This window comes from Sminthopsis crassicaudata, chromosome 1 (genome assembly GCF_048593235.1).
Source record: "Sminthopsis crassicaudata isolate SCR6 chromosome 1, ASM4859323v1, whole genome shotgun sequence".
Classification (NCBI taxonomy): Eukaryota; Metazoa; Chordata; class Mammalia; order Dasyuromorphia; family Dasyuridae; genus Sminthopsis; species Sminthopsis crassicaudata.
Genome location: NC_133617.1, coordinates 153,813,934 through 153,836,776, shown reverse-complemented (window position 1 = coordinate 153,836,776; position 22,843 = coordinate 153,813,934). Strand labels below are relative to the sequence as shown.

General features: G+C 31.9%; 1 protein-coding gene across 1 annotated transcript in view; it reads right to left on the bottom strand.

Moving 5' to 3' along the window:
• Positions 1 to 525: 525 nt before the first annotated feature.
• The window catches only part of CALB1 (calbindin 1), a 38,151-nt gene continuing 15,833 nt past the window's right edge, over positions 526 to 22,843 (bottom strand). The window contains exons 4-11 of the mRNA XM_074269936.1: positions 15,551 to 15,634; positions 15,133 to 15,189; positions 9,245 to 9,322; positions 3,990 to 4,045; positions 3,848 to 3,887; positions 3,683 to 3,736; positions 3,224 to 3,295; positions 526 to 2,712 (exon numbers count right to left, since the gene is read on the bottom strand). Of these exons, the coding sequence (XP_074126037.1) occupies positions 2,599 to 2,712; positions 3,224 to 3,295; positions 3,683 to 3,736; positions 3,848 to 3,887; positions 3,990 to 4,045; positions 9,245 to 9,322; positions 15,133 to 15,189; positions 15,551 to 15,634 (555 nt within the window). The 3' untranslated portion in view covers positions 526 to 2,598. The remainder of the gene's footprint in view (positions 2,713 to 3,223; positions 3,296 to 3,682; positions 3,737 to 3,847; positions 3,888 to 3,989; positions 4,046 to 9,244; positions 9,323 to 15,132; positions 15,190 to 15,550; positions 15,635 to 22,843) is intronic.

Genomic DNA, 22,843 nt, shown 5'->3' with positions numbered 1-22,843 from the left:
GATTTGTGAACTTAGATGGGGAACTACATCCTTGTTTTCACTAAATTTTCACTGAAATTCAATTAAATTAAAAAAATATTCTGAAGAGTCTATTGTTTAAGAATTCTGCTATAATGGATAAATAGCATAGATTTATTTCAGTAGAATTGTAAGGGACTCAGAAGCCATCTAGAAAAGTCTCATTCTCATTTTGCAGATGATAAATATTACTGTAAATAGTTGTTTTCATATTGTATTCCCTATTAGAGTATGAGCTGCATAAGGCTAAGGACTATTTTGCCTTTCTGTCCCCAACCCTTAGCATAATAGCTGATGCTTAATAATTGCTTGTTGATTTGCCTGTAATTACAGAATTGCTAAGTGGCAAAGATGGATTTTAATCTGGGTTCATTGCTCTTTCCCTTTACCATATCGCCCAGCTAGTATCCCTCCCCAGAGAACCCTTTCTTAATAGTTATAATGCCTGAGGCTTTTAACAAGAATGCTTTGATTGAAGACTGGAATAAAAACAGTCCATTTGTAATACTTTGGAGAAGATACTACTTTAATATATCATTTTGAAATGACATTTCCAGTTTGGATTGTTGACATTTCTTTCTTGTAAATCTTTGTAGTATCCATTCACTCTATGAATACATAGTAGAGATTTTAGTTCATTTAAATCCTTTGGGCTAGAGTAGTAAAACATTAGTCTGGATTGGTCATAGAAAGTCAAGACACTTTATAGAAGGAACAAAAACTACAAGGTGAAGACATTTCCCCCCTTTATTTGCTCTTAATAATTAAACTCAACCTAAATTCTGTGTGTTCACATACACACTAAGAACAAAGCTTATCTACAATTCATTTACACAATTTGATGAATGATATCTCTTGGTAGATCTCTTTACCTTTCTTTCACTGAGTAATAGCACAACCATTTTTGTTTCATTTAGATAAAGGAAAAAAATAATCAGTTGAAATGTATGGAATTTATAGCCATCACTGGCTGTTTTCTCTGCATGTATACCTTTATGTTTACTCTCTTTAGCCTTTCATTAGATCTGTCTCATGATTAGAATCAAAAGGCAGATGCTGTTAAGGTCCAACAGTGACTACCAGAGATTGGTCCAGCTAGTATTATGTGATATTGTAAACTAGTTATGGGTAAAAGAATATGCTAATAAAGTTCATCTTGTTAATAAGGTAATTGAAAGGAAATAGATCTTCCCCTCAGATAATAGTATTTTTAACTCAATTTTAAGCACAATATACAAATAGAACTCAGACTATTTTGAATACTGATTTCACAAGATGGGATATAGAGCCTATGGCATAAATTAGAATATTGACAAGTTAACATTTAGCCATCTTTTTTTTTATAACATGGATCTTTAATTAAAATTCAATTACTTAGTAAAATAATTGTTAGAGCTAGGAAATATTTTCAGAAGCAACAGAGACATTTGTTGAAGATGATACCACTTTTAGATGAAGAAAATACAGGAAATATGGAAAACTAGACATCAGGGTACTTAGTATATTAACTTTAATTACAAGTTACACAGACTATGATGTAAAAACATCAATTTACTAGAATAATTATAATCTGCAACATGTGAAAATAGTTTAGAAAATGAATTAAATTCATCTTTGATGGCAGGCTTGGTGAGAAATACATTTAGAGAATAAGACAGATCAAGTGCCAACTTTTTTCACCTCATCACCAAATCAATTGGAATAAAGAGTATACATTCCTATAGATTGTAAACTCATTGAGGCAAGGACTGCTTTTTCACTTCATATTTATATCACTAGTACCTAACTGCCTGGCACAAGCTTCCCCAATATATTATAAGCTCCTTGAGGGCATCTTCTATCTCTTTTTGTATTTCCAGCACTTGGCATAGTGCCTAGCATATAGTAGGTACTTAGTAAATATTTATTGATTCATTGGTTTTATTCATTTTCATTAGGACTAATTGAATTGAATAATTGCAGTACTGTCATGGATTCCATTCCACAGAAAAGATGTATTGATTAAACCGTTTTTCTCACTGTGGTTGTGTAGAAGTATAAGTCATTAAATAATTACTTTTCCTAGATATCTATGTTTCAATGAATGATTTAACTCTAAGAGCATTCTCCTCTCTATGACTGTAGATATGATTTATAAATGCTTTGGGTGTTAGACCTGTGATTCCTCCTAAAATTTGGCTGCCTGGTCCATTACATGCAGTGTTTCTAATTGGGGAGAAACGTGTATTGAAATGGCAAAGGATAATTTTTACAGAATAGCCCTAAGCAGCTTTTTTTTTTAATTTTTGAAATCTTGTCCAGCTATATCAGAAAGCAAGAGCAATTTTAGGTGGTTTTATTGAATTTACAGACTGACCCAGACAGAGACATTCTTCTTATCGATTGATCATAGAATTACAAAAACTGTACATTACAAACAGTATAGAAACAAACTGAAAAGAATGTGCCACACATCCTGGATAATCATCTATATGCAGGTAAATTTACAGATATAAAAGAAAGTACTGCCTACTCTCTTATAGTGCACAGTTATTGTATAGATACAATGTATCACTAGTGAGTGGATATAATTTTGGGTCTTTAATTATCACCAGCACAGAGGATAAGAGCCAAATCTGTTCGGTACAGCTTGCCACCATCCGACAAAGCCATGATGCTTTTTTTGTATGCTGAAATGTTGTTAACGTCCAGCTCCTGTTCAGGGAAGACATACTTCTTTAATCCCAAAGCTCATGAAGTTAATAAAAAGTGAAGACAATCTTTTTATTTATTTTTATGTCAATCTGTTTAAAGGGAAGTTACACTCCATCCTTAGGGAAATAGATCAAGAATTATTTCTCTAAACTTTTTCATCTCAATTCTCTCTTACGTTTTAAAAAATTATTGAGACCTCTGTTATTGAACTTTTGTTTTCTGGGTTATATCTATAATGATCATATCAGATGGAAATTGTTTTGACTTTGTTGACCCTCTGAAAGTGTTTCAGGGACAAAGGCAGTGAGGTGAGATTCTTGGAAGACACTGAATTAAGCTATTAATGAAGTGGGAAACAGCTCAATATATCTAGAACAACTCTTCTTTTATGTGTAAATATATTCTAGTAATGATGTTTATCTAACAAATGTACCTTAGTGCTTTATTTTGACTGATTAGATTTGAATGTCTCTATTATTTAAATATCCATGATAATCATTGGCTAAATTACCTGCTTATTCTTTTCACAAAGATCTTTCAATAAAGCATCTAATTCATGTTCGTCTATGTATCCATTGCCATCCTGAAAAAGGAGAAAATCAAAAATAGTCAACCTTAGATAATTCACAATAATATGAGCTAAGATTTACCAAGACAATTAAAATCTATAAGCCTATGAGGTTGGTATGGTTGGTAGAATAGTTTACAAAACTGATGTGGATATTAAGTGATTTCCTGTGTCTTAATGTTAAAATGAAAGAGTTAGTAGTACAACCCAAAAAGTATTGATAAAGGGGAAGGAAAAAAAAATCAGAAAAAAAAAGAAGAACCAGAATAAGAAACCCTTGGATTACAAAGAACAGGCTACATATTTTTTTTTTATCTTTATACCTTTTAATCTGTGAATCATTTTCCTAACATATTTTAAAAATGTTTCTCAACAGAGAAAGGGACAGTGAAGACAAGTTACCTGATCATATAACTCAAAAGCTTTGTTGAACTCTTTCCCACACATTTTGATTCCCTAAAGAACATGGAAAATATTAGATTGAGGATTACATTAAGAAGTCAGATTATTACAATACTGCTGTACATGTTAATATCTTTAATTTGAAAACTACAGATTTTACTTTACCTGAAATTTAAGCAGGAAATTTTCTTGTACTGGTAGCAACCTTTGGATTAAAAAATTGTAGCATTAGCTATTTGTTTTTGTTTTTTTCTCTTTTTAAGTGATAGTTGATATGAAACTACATTAGCAGAGTTCTTAAACTTACCTGGCCATTTCAGTTAATTCCAGCTTTCCATCATTGTTTGAGTCAAACATTTTCAGCTGAAAGACAATGTCATGATCATAGATATTAAAGCACATTTGTTGCATTGAGAAAAAAATTCAAAGTAATAGAAAAGATGAGTTGCAGGCCTTTATTGGCTACAAAGTTCTAGAAATCAGCATTTCTGAAATCTTCCAGTTCAAACATTTTAATACATTGGCATGGATGTGAAGCTAGATAAAATAGACTAATCAAATAAATAGTATAGTATCATATATAGAGAGTATCCTGATTTAAGGGTAGAAGAGGTTTGGATTTCAGTCTCAGCTTGACTACTTTTAAAAAAAAATCTATTTGACCTTGAATAAGTCATCTTTTATTCTGAGCCTCATTTTCCTGTAAAATGAGATTGGTTGGTCAGAGATTTAACCTTTGGCAGTCTGGTAGAGCTTATGGATCCCTTCTCTGAATGTTCAATACTTACATGCATAATTGAAAGAAATGTTACATTTCATTTAGAGACTAATGAAAAGAATGCCTCTTTTTTGTTTGTTTTATTTTGTTTTGTTTTTGAAAACACAAATTAATCCCCTTCTCCCTCCCCCAGGTTAAAAATCTTTGGTGCTTTCTAAAGTCGCTTACATATCTAAATCCAAGATTTACTATTTTAGTATTCTTGCTATTATGATGTGTAGAATTTTTTTTTTTTTTTTTTTTTGTGGGAAGGGGATAGGAAGGCAAAGAGAAAGGAGAGAAGAGTTAGATAGTTTTTCCTCAAGGCTTTCCCAAATAATGCCAGTAAATATTGATTTACCCTTTCATGAAAAGGAGTGAAAATAGCAGTAAAAGGAACAACATGAATTATGAACATTATAAATATATTTATAGGTTGGAACATTGTGCAAAAGGTATTGCTGTATTTGTTTTGAGGGGAAGGGAAATATTAAAGCTTAGACTTGGACAATCAACTGTCACCACATTTTAGGGAAAGAAGAAAGGTCAAAGTGTAATTAAACTGGGATATTTTTTTTCCTTTTTCTGAGGCTGGGGTTAAGTGACTTGCCCAGGGTCACTCAGCTAGGAAGTGTTAAGTGTCTGAGACCAGATTTGAACTCGGGTCCTCTATCCACTGCACTACCTAGCTACCCCATAAAGTGGGATATTTATAAGTATAACTGAGCCAGTAGCAGAGATCCTTGAATGGTGTCATACTTCTGTAGCAGGGGATTTTAACCGTTTTGATTTTATTGCTGTTTGTTTGTTTTTTGTATTATTGATCCCTTTGGAGATCCAGTGAACCTATTGATCCTTTCTCATTATAATGTTTTTAAATGAATAAAATACATAGGATTACAGAGGTTGTCACTTGAATTGAAATAGTTATCAGAATATATATTTTTAAAAGTTTCATGGACTCCAGGTTAAGAATTCCTGTAATTAATATACCTGACTTTTAAGAAACTTTTTCAAAAGCACTATCTTCATTGTATTTTTACTAATTTTGTTAAAGACTTCCCAACTACAATCTAATTTGACTTAATTCACACTTAGGCGTTTTGTGGGCTAGAGTTTGATACTGTTCCCCAAAGTGTTTTGAGATATATGTGTAGAGGGAGATAGACTTTTCATTTTGTTTTTTATTCTTTTATATCCATGAACCACAATTTCTCTAATTATTCCATCATATAATGGACACCTATTTTTGTTTCTAGTTCTTTTCACTACAAATATGTGCTGTGAATGTGTACATGGAACCTTAAGAAAGACTACTTATTCCCTACTAATAACTTCTTTAGAGATAACCTTGATTTCATGTATAGAAAATACTCAAAATGATTTTAAATAACATGAGAGAGTTGGCAAATTGATCCATGATTGATTTATTTTTAACAGCATTTTTTTGTATTAAAGTTGAGATTTTTTTGCATGTTTTTTGTATCTTCCATTTCTTTAAATATCTTATATGTCAGTGTTTTATAAACATCACAATTATCTTGTCTCAAGTATGGATCATATGCACATGATACAATCTGGATGTTCTTTCCTTCTTTGGAGTTTCTATCTTCCTAGCACAGAACTCCAATGAGAAACTTTTTTTAAGGAAAAACTTCAATCCAGTTCACACTTATTAAATGTGTACTACTTGCAGTATGCTATGCTTGATGCCTGGGATGCAAATATGATATCATACATGCATGATCTCTGCCTATAGTAGAAGGAAAAGATTAGACAAATTATAATATGCTACATTTACTGGAAAGGTTCAGACAACTTGCCTTGGAGATTTACAAGGGAAAAGTTATTGCTGGGGGGAATTTGGGGAGGTTTTTTGGACCAGATTGTTCCCGAACTTCCTTCAAGGAAGAGATATCAACAGGTAAAGATGTGAAGGAAGACTATTCTGGTCATGGGAAAGTTTCACCAAAGCCACAGAAATAAGAAAAGACAGGTCCTCTAATCTGATTTGGTTAGAATGTATCAATGTGAAGGGAAGTGAGATGTGAACAGAACATAAATGTAGGCCAGTCCCCAGAATGAATGTCAGACTAACTAACTACCTTTTTTTTAACTTCTATTTTTTATAGTTCCCTGAAAGATTTCTAATAACGGTCACAGTCTCCTACATTAGTCAAGTAGATCAGAATTTACTGTCCATAGGGAAATATTTCCCAAAATATGCATTTGTTTTAATTAGTTCTTGATTAATTTTGCTTACTGAATCTGAACTGGTTTATGACACTAAATAAGATATGCCAGGCCATTACAACAGGGAACAAAATCCCATTTGAATGATTCTTTCTTTTTTTTTTTTTTTAAGGCCAGCCTCAGACTCTATCTGGAAAGGAGTCCTTACTTTAAATAGACTACTTAAAACTGGAACAAAACAGGAAATTAATAATTTTAGGTATTTAATATTAGCTGTTACCCATAGAGCAAATTTACTCATCATGACACCAAAAAAAGATAATTTTCCATATTTGAAGTTGAGTGGGTCATACTTAATGAAGATAGGAAAAGATTTATTCCCCCCTACCCTGCTTTGGGTTTAATGAAACTCTTATATTAAGAAACACATTTTTTTTTTAAATGTATGAATCTACTTGACGAATAATTTCATGATGGACAATATTAGAGAAGCTCCCAAAAAAGTGCAAATCATTACTCACCCAAACTAATTACATGTGTTAAAATATGCATTATTCAAAATTATTATTATGTCAAATATGGTAAAGGTTCCAGTCCAATGAAACTATGCTGGGTAAATTAGAATAATATGGTCACTATAGAGGAGTCATTATTAGAACTAATTGGGACCTAGTTATATTTTCCTTGGTGTTAGAGAATTCAGAATTCAAAATAGGACTTTACTTACAGCAGATATAAATGGAACCTCCTTTAAAAGACAACTGTTAAGGACCTCTAAAGAGAAACAGGAGTAACAACTACCTAAAAGGCTAACCATTATAGTAGAGAGCTGAGGTATAGTGAAGAATAGACAGTGTGATGAGCTGTATTTGTTTCTCGCTTCTGCCACTAAGTGCATGTAAACTTGGGTAAATCCTTTAATCTTTCTTGACCTCAGCTTCCACATATGTAAAATAAGATATACCACCTATATCACAGAAGTATTGTGATAAATAATATGTAGAAAGTACTTTGTGAATCATAAAAGTATCTTAAATTGGCAGCTAATCTATACTTTTTATGTCTGGGGAAATATATTGAGATTTATGTAGTTAAGAGCCATATTTTAGGGGTAGCCAGGTAGCAGAGTGGATAGAATACTGTATCTGGAGTTAGTAAGACCTGAATTCAAATCTAGCCTCAAACATTTCTTAGCTATATGACTATAGGCAAGTTATTTAATCTCTGCCTCCATTTCCTCAACTCTAAAATGTGAATAATAATAGCACCTATCACCCAAAGTCATTGTGAGGATCAAATGTAATAATAGTTATAAAGCATAGTAGTGCCTGGCACATAATAGGTGCTATGTTATTATTAGCTATTATTAGAGGCTTAATAATATTATTTGCTATTATTATTATTAGAGGTCTAACAATATTATGTAACTCAGTTACCAACTTTAAATTTTAAATATTTATACAAGAGCTCTTTGATAAGTCAAAACTTTGGGACAGCATTTGGAAAAGTAGCCATTGTGAAGAGGATGAAAATTTAAATCAACAAATTTTTATTAAATCAACAAATTTACCTACTATATGCAAGTTCCTAGAGATTAAAAAAAAAAAGGACAACAACCTCTACCTTTAAAGAGATTACATGCTACTAGAGATAGGATAGAGAGGAAGAAGGAAGATGTGTATTGTGATATCTAACCATACTTCTGTCAATTATATTAAGTAAACAAATTCAATGTATATGGAGAAGTCAAAGCTTGTGAATTGTTAGAATGAATTGAATTATCTTCTGTACCAGATGCCTACTAGTAAACTGCATTTTTCAGAGGTCCAAAAACAATGTCTTGTTTAATAGATGAGTTGATAGATCTTCCATTGGCTACTTAACTTGGATCAGTTTATCTTTGGATCTCTTTACCCAGAATTGAAAAGCAACTATTTAGGTAATCCTTCAGAATCACTACTAGGATAATAGTATAGAATAAGGGAAAAGGAAAGATGGAGAGCATATCCAGTCTTATATAATTTTTTAAAAAGAGGGTACCTAGAATGCCTTTTCTGACTCTAAAATTCTAGTATTCCTAAGCAAAAATCTGAGTAGTTTGTAAAATAATTACAAAATTTGGCTGAAATAGTTAAAGTGATTTAAAAATAACAATTGACCTTTGTGGTCTTCAGAAAAAGAAAGTTCTTTTAGAATAGGAGTTTTATACCTTTTTTGGGGGGAAGTTATGGACCCCTTTGGCTATCTAGTAAAGCCGCTCTCTGAATAATGTTTTTAAATGCATAGGATAAAATATATGCTTAGAAAAGAAGCCAATTACATTGAAATGAAAATGAAATTTTTTTCCATATAAGTTCATGGCCACCCTAAAATATTTAGAGATCCACATATCACAGGATAAGAACTTCTGTTTTAGCAACAACACTGTTCTTCTCTGGTTTGCTTGGAATCAAATGAGACAGAAGAATTGAATATCCGGGTTACTGCTTATGACATACTATTACATCCTGATACGTGCATTGCTGACTGCTTTGACTGGTAATTCACTCAAAACAAATAATGCAAACATTAATGATATCTTTGCAAAGTAATGTTTTGGAAGCCCATCTTACCATCAAGTCTGTATATTCAGCTAATTTTGTGTCATCAAAGGTCTTGTTTGCTTTTTCTAGCAAGTCCTTTAGAAAGTTCTGTTAAGAAAAAAGAGACCCAGGTAAAGCAGGCCAGTAACAAATATCTTACATGTCTATATTTCAGAAAGTTGAACATAGTGAAGCTGCTATAGGATGGGGATAAAAGGACAGGTGAAGAAGCAGAGGAAAAGGGAGGTATTTCATAGCTTGAAATCAACTCATTAAAGTATTTTTTTTTTAAATTTCAGTATAAACTTTCCTACTTGAAAATGAAGTTCAAGACTTGCTTTATCTATAGCATGAGAATTATTATGGAATAATGGAAAGAGTATTGGTTCTGAGCTTAGAGGACTTAGGTTCAAATTCCAATTTGGCTCTTCTTGTGTGACCTTGGAAAAATCACTCTATCTCTCATGGTTTCAATTTCCTTATTTGTAAAATGGAAAAAATATCCTCTTAGGTCCCTTCTAGTCTCAGAGTCTCTCTCTCTCTCTCTCTCTCTCTCTTTTCTCTTTCTCTATATATGTATCTATATGTTATATCCATAATATATTTATAATTCTATGAAATCTAGAACAATTAGTATTCTTTCATTTTCCTATTTTCTCTAAATAATTACTTGAATGAAATCAGTATTTTATTTTGAAAGTCTGAGGGGAGAAATCTTTTGAACTTGTCTAAGAACTGTAGTGCTACATGGTAGAGCTCTATAAATATTTGTGTTTCTCTTCTGAATGAGACACAAAGATAACTCAGTGTTAGAGTTGAGTACCCTTTTTTTGCCTGAGGGAACAATTTTTAATATTTATAGGGGACAGCAGATATAAACAAATATCCACAGAATTGCTTGTTTAGCCAATCCTACAAAGGCCCTCACCTTGAACATCAGCTTGTATTCACCATGTCATTTACTACCAGCATAATTTAAAATTTCACAAGAGGTAAAGTCAGGTTAGAATGACAAGCCCCTCCTTGGCAATAGCATAGAGCAGAATGTTCAACAGAATTCATTACACATGAAGCAGCTTTTTGCCTGAAGGATATATGAATCACAATCAAATAGATATTAATGTGGGAAAGATGAAAGAACATGATTATTAAATTGGCAGTTGGAGCGAGGGAGTATCTATTTTTTTGAAAGTGGGATATAGAAGCTTTATAGCCATAGCCATGACAAGGCAAATGTTTAAAGATATAATAAGCTTCCATTCCTCTTAATGATGAAAAAAATCTATCTTAATTTTATTTTCTTAAAAACTAATAAATCAAATACAAGTTTAGGTGAACTGAGTATTTATTGCACAGGCAAATAATTGTTCCAATTGTCATATGCATTTGTGAAATTATTTATTGCCTTCATTAATATGTACACAATTAATTGCCTTCATAAACTCACTGTTGCTGGTCATCTTGATTTTATTCTATCAGGGCAGAAAGCCACTTCACCTAGTTTCAGAAGTTCATTCTTATTTTAAAATTCTACTTCAGAAACCGACTAAGGCATGAAAAACTCAAAGGTGTCTGCTGGAAATAAATGTGTATTTTACTCAGTGGAGCTTTGGTGCAAGATTAATTGAGTTAAGGAGCCTCATCAGAGCTAATATAGTTGTCCCAAGAATAGCTTGGGAGAAAATGTGGGACTCTGAAATATCTTGTAAAAGATAGATAAAGATAAAGCCCTGACAATTGCAGAACTTAAAAAATGAGCTTTCTAAATCGTTCTCTCTATTTCCTCTCCCTCTCTCCTTCTCTCCTTCTTTTCTTTCTTCCTCCCTCTCCTTTACTCTTTTTTTCTCTCCGTCTTTATCTCTTTCATATGCATTTCATAGATTCTTTGCTATCAAAGAGGTCTCAATATTCATGCAGTCTAACTCATATCACTCAAAAAGAAACTTAACATATTCACTAGTCACTTAGTCTTTGCTCATAGACTATCACTTTGGAATCATCTCCTGCTGTAGTCCATTCAATTTTTGTATATCCCTAAATTTGCTTCTTAGCAAAGAATCCATTTTTCTCCAGGAAAGAAAATTCCTATTTAACACCTTTTCCCCAGTGATAAGACTTACAGCAACAGATATTTGTTGTTATTGTTGTTTTTCTATTTTGTCTGGCTCTTTAAGACCCTATCTGACATTTTCTTGGCAGAAATGCTGGAGTTGTTTGCCATTTCCTTCTTCAGATCATTTTACAGATGAGGAAACTGAGATCTGCAGGATTAAGTGTGCCTTATGGCTCATGGTCATAGTCAGATTTGAAATCAGGTCATCTAGGCTCAGCACTGTGCCACTTCACTGCCATTAAAAGAGCTTTAGAAAACTAAAAAGTCAGGAATAGGTATGAATTAAGGATGATCTTGAATACATCATTCAAAACAATGGAAAGAAAAGTAAAAAAAAATGGGATAGACTATTTCCTTAGGGCCTATAGCTTGTGACCCACCCTTTTTTTATATAGAGCCTCCCTAGACATTGAATTCTTTGTTTATGAATCAAGGAAATCCAATTCTTTTTTCAACATAATGGAGTAGATAGAACACTAGACCTGGGAAGAACCCAGGAAGAACTGGATTTGAATCTCTCTTCTGATATTTACTTGCTATATGATCCTCTCTGAACCCCAGTTCCCTTATCTTCAAAAAGAGCTGAACTAGATTATCTCTAAATTCTCTTCCTTTTGAAAATCTATAATACTATAAGCACTTGTTAACTGTCTACACTACACTGGCCTCTGTGTTGGATGCTAAGCATACAAAAGCCAAAACAAAAATAGTCCCAACCTCCAATGAGAACAGAGAGATAAAGAATATGTACACAATTAATTTAATGTAAAGTATACCCTAAAATATATGTCTTGGGGAAGTGGTGGTGGGAAGAAAGACTCTAATTACAAGGAAATCAGAAAAAGTTTTTTGAAGAAGGTGACATAAGCTAACCTTTGAAGGAATCTAGTGATTCTAAGAGGAAGATGTGAGGAAGAATTGTGTCCTAGGCATGAGATGTCTGTACAAAGACAGAGAGGTGGAAGGAGAATCCTATTTCTAAAGTTCCTTTCAACTTAAAACCTACAAATCTATATGGGGCAGAAAGCCTAACATATATTTCTCTTGAATCATTTAAAATGAATAATTACTGCATTTCTTCATAAGAAAAGTTCACTATATTATCACAACTTTTCAGATAAAAAGAAATCCCTTTTTGATTCTGATTCTTTTTAAAAATTTTGTTTTAATGTTATTTTTTCTCCCACCTCCCTCTACAAAACCCTTTGAAAAGAAAAGAAATACAAAACCCTTATAACAAATATAGGCAAATAAAGTAAAATAAATTCCCTCATTGGCAACGTTCAGAAACATATCCTTGTTCTGCATCTTGAATTCATGATCTCTGTATCAGGACGTGGGTCAAATAGTTTTATCATCAGTACTCTAGAATCATGGTCATTATGTTAAGTTCTTATGATTCTAAGATTCCTAAACCACAGTGAACACAGAAAAAAACATTGGATGATCACACTTCTTTCCATTCATAATTAAAATAGGCCATCATTAGTCATTCTTTTTTTAAATTTTAACAGTATAGGTAACACTTTATTTGAAAATTAAGTCAGTATGTGACCCTAGATATTCTTAGATGTGGATTCAATTGAGTTGTTTTTCAGTCTTGTTCTACTCTTTATGACCCCATTTAGGGTTTTCTTGGCAAAAATCGTCATTAATGATTCTGGAAATTTTTTTTAGTTGTTCTTATTCTGAAGATAAAGAAAACATGATTGTCTAGACTTAGGACTCCTGATGCACATATCTAGAAGAATAATCATTTTATCCTTCTAATTATTAATAAATATTTGCATTTTATATAACTATAAGATTTATGTTAATAAATTTATTCAAGGGTGCAAATTTCTTAAAGTTTGACAAAAATTTTAGAGATTTCTTTTCTGGGGGAGGGAAAAGTATTTCCAGAAAAAATATTAAGTATGTAATAAATATAAGTTCTCGAATTACAGCATAAAATATTAATAAATGTGGCCTAGTGGATACACATATATGATTTAGGTGGATTGCTAGTACTTATGCAAAGCATTCAATTCTTATATTTCTTAAGTTAGTATAAGAAGCAACAAGCATAAATTTCTAGGATGACTTGCACTTGTATGGCATTGCAAGAAGCAACAATTTAAAAGAATAGTTTTTATCATTCCAGTGAGGGGAAAGGGGGACGTTAGCAAAAGATTTTCATTTCTATTTTCTAGCACTTATTGCAAATGTGAAAGAAAAGGTTAAAATAAGGGTTAGTCAAGGTGCAAGAGGAAGAAATGACACAGAAGATGATGGGAGAGTAGGGCTGGTAGTTCTAGAACTCTACTCTCCTTAGGAATAGATTAAAGAGAGAAAAATTATCTCTATCATCTATCTATCTATCATCTAATCATCTCTCTCTTCCGCTCTACCTCTCTCAGTGTAAAACTTTTCTAAATTCAAAAAAGAAATGAGGGTAAAGAGATTGAGAAAGGGGAGAGAATAAGAGGAATTTTTAGAAGGAACCCTACTCATATCATCAGATCTGGGTTAAAGAGAGAACAACATATCTATTTAGAAGGGAATAAAAATATTCTAAATTTGGAAAGAAATAAGAGGGAGAAGGAATAGGCTAAGGGAAGGTAGAATATAGAAAGGTTTTAGATTTACAGGAATGGGATAAAGAGGGGACAACATATATATATTTGGAAGGCTACAAAAGTCTTCTAAATTCAGATAGAAACAAGAGAGCAACAGGAAAGAATGGAGAGCGGATAAAGGAGAGATCTTTTTGAAGCGATTAGATTAAGTAATAGGAGGGTAAGGTAGCAGGTAGAGTAAAGCAAAGGATTCAGGAGGGATACAAAATAAGAGATATAAACATAATAAAGATCAGGAGTAAAATTTATTACATAAATAAAACAAGGGTAGTAATCATTGATCTCAAAACTAAAGCTAAAATATATGTAATCAAAAGAGAAAAATTAGAGAAACCAGATTACATATCAACCATATTGATCAATATTATTTTAGACTATTTAAAGTAAACACACAGTATAATGTTGGCATATTGTTATGGTGTAAGAAATGATGATTTAGTGGAATTTTAAAAATAGGGAAAGACTTGAATTTATGAAAAAATGTTATCCATTTTCAGAGAAACAATAGTCAAATAAGTATAGTATGGTCTTACGTTGCTATATATATAAATGTATATGTGTATAATCATAGTTATCTATGATATTTATATATATATACATATATATGTGTATTATACATACACATATATATGTATATATAAATGTATTTTACTTAATTATAGCCTTCTTGACTGGGAGTGAGGGAAGGGGGAAAAGAATAAGGAGAATTAAAGAAAACCTATAAAGAAGCAAAGAAAAGATTGACAGCTTAGAACACAATGTAAGTATTAATTAAATAAGCTTCTTGAAATGGAAATTTATTGTTTCATATTTTGAAGCCTCTCATGTTCTACTATGCACATGGCAGTGGTTATTTTTTTCTATATTGCACTTAAGTTTTAAATAAATATTAACAAATAAGGGTTCTTCATCATTTTTGCATCATTGGCCTCTTTGTCAGAATGCTGAAGCCTTTGAACACCTCAGAGTAATGTTTTTAAATGCACAAAGTAGAGTGCATAGGATTACAAAGGGAACCAATTATAAAATTTTAAAAAATAAATTCCCAGACCTCAAGTTAGGAATCCTAAAATGCACTGTTGGCCAATGGCAGTTCTTATAAGGATTACCCCCCTTTCCCGATTAAATCCTTAGCTTTTCAGAATTATGTTAGAAAAGAAAACTTATTTATATTTTCATTCACTCACCTTCAGTTCCTCAGTTTCTATGAAGCCACTATGATCAGTGTCATATTTTCTCCAAGTCTGAAAATGATGATGTACAACCATTTGAGTAAAATAATTATAATCATAATGCCTGACATTTATATCATGCTTTACCATTTACAAAGTGGGTTCGTTCATGTGCCATTTCCATTGTTCCTTAGAATAATCAACCATTGGGTCATTTAGATTAAGAACTGGAAGAAAACTTAGAGATCCAACTCCTTTAATTTACAGAGATTCAGAGAGGTTAAGTAGCACACCCAAGGTCACACAATTAGTAAATATATGAAGCAAAAATTGCTTGTACTTAGCCCCCTGGCATATAGTAGGTGCTAAAATGTTTATTGATTCTTGATCTTGGCAATTTCTCCTAAAAGAACTTTTCTAGCCTCTCAGTTACCTGCATGAATTCCTCACATGACTTCAGCTGCTGACATCTAAAGAGAAGCAGGAAGTTCTCTTCCGTTGGTAATACGTGAGCTAACTGTAAAAGATTAAAAAAAAAAGTTATGGTTGTTTTGAGAAACTTGAGAGTAAGATTTTTGTTTGAGCTGCTAGGATAACTTGCACTTATCTGGCATTGCAAGATGTGTAAAGCATGCTCTCATCGCAACTTATGAAGTAAATGATGCAGACATTATTCCTATTTTATAGATAAGGAAACTTTTTTTGAGATACACACAGCTAAAATGGTTCAGAGTCAGTATCACAACCAAGATCCTCTTTTTAAGTTAAATATTCTTTCCAATAGACCTGGCACTTTTCTTTTCAGAATTAGTCTTCCTAGCTCGAAATACACAAGATAGAAAAAAAATTTAATAGCTATTTCTTTTTTGGTGTCTTACTCTAGGAATTATTGGTATTGTTTGGAATGTTTGCCCATGTTACTAGCAACTTATTCCAAATCTTTTTTTTCCCAATGGTTTAAAAGTAGCCTTTGCAAAAATTGTTTTTCTGCCTAGCCATACATACTATATGCTTTCTCCTCATTCTTTTAAATTATGATAGGAGGAGGAGTGGGAAAAGAGAGACAGAAAGAGACAAAGCTAAATAGAAAACTGGAATAGATAAGCTTTCTATCTTGGTGTATTTTGCTAATAATTATAGGCTACACAAAAAAATAGATGCCATCAGAGATATTCTATATATTTTATGCCAGAGCTGTTATGTTGCTGACATCATCCTTTCTTTTTCCTATTTCTCCCAACATAATCTGAGTCATGCACTCTTTTTTTTTCTGACAAGTCAAGAGACAGAATAAGACAATGAAATAATTTTCTTTCTCAGGTAAAGATGTGAGTCAAAATCACATACCTAAAGTTGATGAATACTTTCTTCAAGAAGAAAATTAAAAGTCATTGAACATGACAAGTAAAAATGGCACCAAGGGGCAAAAAGAAATCAATTATATTTTATTAGACCAGAAATAACCATTTACCTAATTTCATAGTCATTTCCAAGTCACTCACATGTATACCATTAAACCATGACTTTCTAGGACAAAGTAAAAAATGTCACATTGGAAAAATGGATTAAGATTAAAGAGGAATGTATGATTGAAGTAACTTCAATTTAACCTATTTAAACAAGTTGTTAAAAATAAAAATAATAAATGGATAAAAGAACAGAATTGGAACAGACTTGGTTTCTTTGTAAGGACATGGCAACACTGGTTCATAATAAAGACTCTGCTAAAGTCTTAGAGCCACCCAGAGAAGGAACATTGGGAATTGAATGCACTGTTTGCACTACTGTCTTTCTACCCAGGTTACTTATACCTTCAGAATCAATTCTTAACGTGCAACAAGAAAATTGGATTTACACACATATATTGTATCTAGGTTATACTGTAACACATTTAATATGTATGGGATTGCCTGTCATCTAGGAGAGTAAGTAGGGGGAGGGAGTAGAGGGAAGGAGGGGAAAATTTGGAAAAATGAATACAAGGGATAATGTTATAAAAAATTACTCATGCATATGTACTGTCAAAAATTTATAATTATAAAATTAATAAAAAATAAAACAAAAAACAAAAAAAATAAAGTCATAGAGCAATAGGAGATTATCACCTCATGAAAAACTGAAATCAATAGAGGGAAAAACAAATTTACAGAAAAGATGTTGAGAAATCTGATCTCTGATCAATTAAATTAGATTATCCTAAAAAAGATGAAACTAAGGAGACAATGAGTATATCCAAAATGAGAAAATATATAAAGATTTATTTAACTCTTTTCTTCATTCTCCGTGATGATGGTGGACTCTAGCATCACAATCCCTAACATGTTGCCAGAGGAAGGAGAATTAAGATAATAAAAGATAATAAAGATAATAAAAAGATAAATAGATAATAAAAGATAATAAAAATGGTAAAAAGTAGCCAAAAGCTATCAATAAGATGTAGTGGGTAGAGCTAGGTCATACTGGAAGGAGTAGTGCCCTAATTTTGAAGGCATTGAAATATTCTCAAGTTATTTGGAAGAAGAACAAATACTAAATTTATAGGAAAAATAATAGAGTTTATGAGGGGAGAAGGATACCAAGAAAATATCAACAACTACTCATCCATATACCCATTTTATTTAGGGTAATCAACACACACAAACATTGAGAATATCCTTGATGAGGTATGGAAAGAAAAGAGGCAGGCTTTTTCAAATAGTATTCTACAGTTTATAATAACTTATAGTCATATAGCTGGATGAAAGGTGTAGGGAATACAGAATCCCACTGTGTTTATGATTTGTTAGTTATGAAAAGAAATTTGATTTAGTAGAGTAAAATGCTGCCTTAAATACTCTCCAACAAGATGTTTCATGAAGATATAAAACTAATAAAGAAACATTTTAAAAACTATCCTGATTATTAATATTAAATGAGTATCAAAACAGAGAGATGTATGCTTGCCACAATTATGAAAAATATGTCAGTCAGTTAAGCACTTAAATACTTACAATATGTACCAAAGAAAGGCAAAAAACATGGTTCCTGACCTCAAGAAATTTACATTCATATGGGGAAAACAAAATGTGAACAACTATATACATAAAGATATATACAGAGTAGCAGATAGTAAACAGTTCTGAAGAAAAGCACTTATATATATCAAAATCCAAATATGAAGGATTCCTAATAAATAAAGTAAATTATTCTTCAGAGCTTTTTGAAGAGCTTTTTGCAGCAACAATTCAGCATCTACTAGAAACTTTCCTCCTATTTGGAGTTGGTGTGAGACATGAAATTTCATAAAGCCTTTTAAATAAGATGAACAATTATTCAAAGGAGTTTGTCACATATACACACATTCATTCACACAATACATACATACATGTACATATATACCATGAACATACACAAACATATGTATATATCTGTATACATGCATGTATGTGAGAAATATTCATATGTATATATGCATGCATGCATATATGACAAAATAGAGCAATTGTTCATCTGTGCAAATACATGCACAATTATATATATATTATGTATATATACTTAAGAAGCCAAGTGGATGAAAAATGAATATTATTTTCACTGATCATCAGATCAATAGGTAACCCATAATTCTGGATCATTATATATCTTGGCCAGACATTGTAGACAGAAAATTAGTTGGTCCGGAAATGAACAGAAGAAAAGTAGGTTGGATTGTCTTTGAGAATTTGTTCAGTGCTTTTAATAATCCTGAGTTTCTTGAAACAAAGGCTCATCTTTTTGACATCATAATTCTGGTAATATTGTATAATTGCTAGTCTTTTAGTAGTTTTACCCAAAAATGTCTAATTAACAAGACTTTACCCTGTCTCCAGTACCTCCTTGACCATATTAAAGGTGACACAATTTTATCATCCCAGTGCTTGAAAAATTAAGGTTGAGTGTCATCCAAAGGGCAATGGAGAGATGCATGGTGGGTATGATTAGGCTATAATGTATTATGAATGAATAGTGATGGAGGTGAAGCAGAATAATAAAATATTTCATTATGTAGTGAAAATGAGGGATAATTAATAGACATTCCATTCCATTTATATCAATACCTTTTGAGGAGATCTAGAGAAAAGTATCCAGAATAGTGAATGGAACTCTCTATGAAGGATTTGGATGAGTACAGAGAAAAAAAGTTGTGCAGGTTGGGAAAACATCGATACATTGTGATTTTTATTATGGAAAGAAGTATCTGCATGGATGAAATTATCATCTTTACTGAACATGGAAAAATGTGAACATGATATGGAAAAATGTGAACATGATACCACTGAATATATTCTTGGCCCAGTTTCTCACTACAGTAAAAGTTCATTAAATTAGGAAAAAGAAAATCTCAAAGCCCTGAAAGACAAAATGGGTTGAAGGGGTGTGGAGAGACAGAGAGGGGAGGAGAAAGAATATGCTGACGTAATAAAAAACACAGAAATGAGTTGTCACTAGAAAGAGATGTAAAAGTCTGTTCAGACTACCATTCCTGCTCAAAAGTCTTTCATAACTCCCTATTAACTCTTCAGTAAAGTTCCAAGTCCTTTGCTTATCATAAGCCATACACAAGCTAATGTTAGCCTAACTTTTTAGATTTTAGTCTCCTCTTCACATACTCTGTATTAGTTCACCTGAAATGAACAATTATTTCCTTCCTGTAATCTGCAGACTTGTTCTTTTATGACTTTGCTTCATTTGTTTCTTTGGTCTGAAATGTTTTGTTTTCTTTTACCCATGGAATCCCTATCCTTTAAAGTCTGACCCAAATACCCCTTCCTAAAGGAAGGATTATCATGAAATAAGCAATATTTCCTCTCAGATTTCTCATAATACTTGGTTTTATAATTCTCAAGTGCACATTAGATAGCAAGCACAAATTAACTCCTTGATGACTAAATGACAAATATTGGATATTATGAGTTATCTACATTTTTCTTTTATTAAACTCTTAAATTCCTTAATATCCAATGGCAAGTAAGATTGAATTCAATAAGTATATATAAGTATCTACTATCTGCATGATTCTATTGGGCACCATATAGGAAAAATGAAAATTGACTTTTGCTCTTAAGTAGTTTCATTTCTACTTGGGGTGATAGGACATATATACATATAAATATGTATATTTATGTCCAGAGTAATCTGGAGAAAGAAAATTCACTAAGAATCAAGGAGATCAGGAAGGCTTCCTGGAGAATATAACACTGAATTGACTCTTGAATGAAGCTAAGAACTCTAAGAGTTGGAGCTTCCAGTTATGGGAAGAAAGACTCTAAGGGCAACAGATGGAATGCTGTACATGAAGAACAGCTAATAAGAGTAAAATTATCTGGAATAGAGCAGATTAGGGGAATAATATGAAATAAATCAGGTATATAGGCTGGAGCCCTACTATGAAGGTTAAATGAAGGTTGAGGTGTTTGCACTTTGCTATAGAGTTAAAAAGAGAGGAATGCAACAAGACCTTTATTTTAGGAAAGTAATTATGGCATCTGTGTAGACTGAAATCCTATTTAGAACACTGTTCTAATAGCCTGAAAGAGAGGGAATGAGGGTCTAAAGTAATGTGATTGCCAAATGACAAATCTAGTATTGATCTTAAAGGAAGAATGAGGACTTCCTTTCCAAAGGGAAGGTGGGAGAAACAGCAAAGTCAGATAAGAAAGTTCAAGTACTTATCTAAGTACCTAAGAATTTAAGGCTGTTTTGTTTTTTGGCATGCTTTTCATATCAATTAAAATGTAATTATATGCCAAATTGGCAAAAACAACTAAAAGGAATGAAATTTGATATTGGAATATAAGATAAATGGATATATTCATTCACTTCTAGTGGAATTGCAGACTTGTAGATTCTTTTAGGAGAATAATATGGCATTAGGAAGTAAAAGTTATCAAAAAATAGTTATACTCTTTGGCCAACAGTCTTTTGTTGGAAATTTACCCTGGAAACATTATGAAGAACAGCCATAAAAAAGCTAGCATGTCCAAATATTTTCACAGCAGCATTAAATATAATGGCAAAAGATAAGTGTCCAATAAGGAAATGGGTAAATAAATTATGATGCATGAACATAATGGAGTACTATAATACAGTGAAGAATGATAAGTGTGAGGAATACAATAAAATATGGAATGGCCTTTATAAAAAGATGTGAAGCAAAAAAAAAAAAGACTCACAAAGGAATGAAGTCTTCACTAATTACAATCGTATATATGGAAATGAATAAGAATGAATTGATAAAGAATTCTGATGAGACTTTAGCAGAAATTATTATTAAATTATAATGCTACTTTGTTAGTATAAATTAAATTAAATGTATCTATGTACAAAGCCATTTCAACATTAAAGATCAATGTTAAATTTTTACATAAATGTAATTATTTTAAAAATTAAACTTAAGTCCATTAAACTGACAATCGTTTTCTTAAAACGTAGGTCTGACCAAGTTACTCTCCTACTTAATGAACTTTAGAAGCTCCCTATGACCTCTAGGACTCAATAGGTCTCTGTCTGGCATTTAAAGCTCTTCACAATTTGGGCCTTTCCTAACATTTTCTTTCACTTTACTCCCTACCACACACTGTTTGATCTAGTCGATTAGTTTATTTGCTATTTCTTACAATATGCTAGCTTCTTCCATGTCTGAAATGCTTTCCCTTTTCATCTCTGATTTCCTCCAAGACTCCTTCAAGACTCAGCTCAAATTCTCAGGCATTTATGTATTTTTTTAGTTTGCGTCTTCTATTGCCATCTACTAGTGACTATTCTTCTGAGATTATCTTCACTGTATACAGTATTTATGCTATATGTATGTAGTTATTTATATGTGGGTTTTGTTTTTGCCTTTATTTATATTCCCAAGGCTTGCTGAAACATAGAAAGGAATTACCTGGTAAAGTGGATAAAATGCTGGACTTCAAATTAGGAAGATCCAAATTCAAACATACTATATTATTTTGAAATCCTTCCTCATTAACTAACTGTACTACTCTGAGCAAGTTGCTTAAAATTTGTGTCCCAGTTATCTCATTTGTAAAATGAAAATGAAAATAGCACCTCCTTCATAGGAATGGTGTGAGACTTAAAATGAGAAAACAAAGCTTTTTTTTTTTTAACTTAAAGTGTTATATTAATGCTAGATATTATCATTATAGTAAGCACTTAAAGATACTTGTTGACTGACTGGATTTAATTTATCTTTCTTGCCAAATAATCAATGAATTTACATACTGGAAGAATTCTGTCCTTGATTATGTGAGCATAGAATTAGAAGGAAGGGCTAAATAATTCTTATTGTTTTAATTCACTCTTCACATGGTCACCACTGATTTCCTAGGTTAATTTCCCCTTTTGTCTGTATTATCACTTTAGTAAATAATGGAAGGAACAAAAATAAAGATATCACTAAATCTTAAAGACAGAAAAAAAGCAAGTTGAATTTTGTGTGCACACATGTGTATGAGAGATATGTATGTTTTGTATGATAGTGTTGGGTTGAATAGGAGAATGAGTGAATAATAGGATCCTTGATGAGAAGGATCTGGGTCAATCAATATTTGAGAGCTCTTTTAAGACAGAGAGATGTTACATATTGTGATGTCCACACAAAACAACTAAAGAAATCATTTTCTAATTAAGAATTATGTAGTTAATTATTTTAATATTTGCATAGTCACAAATTTATTTTATTCTTGTGAATTATTCAAATATC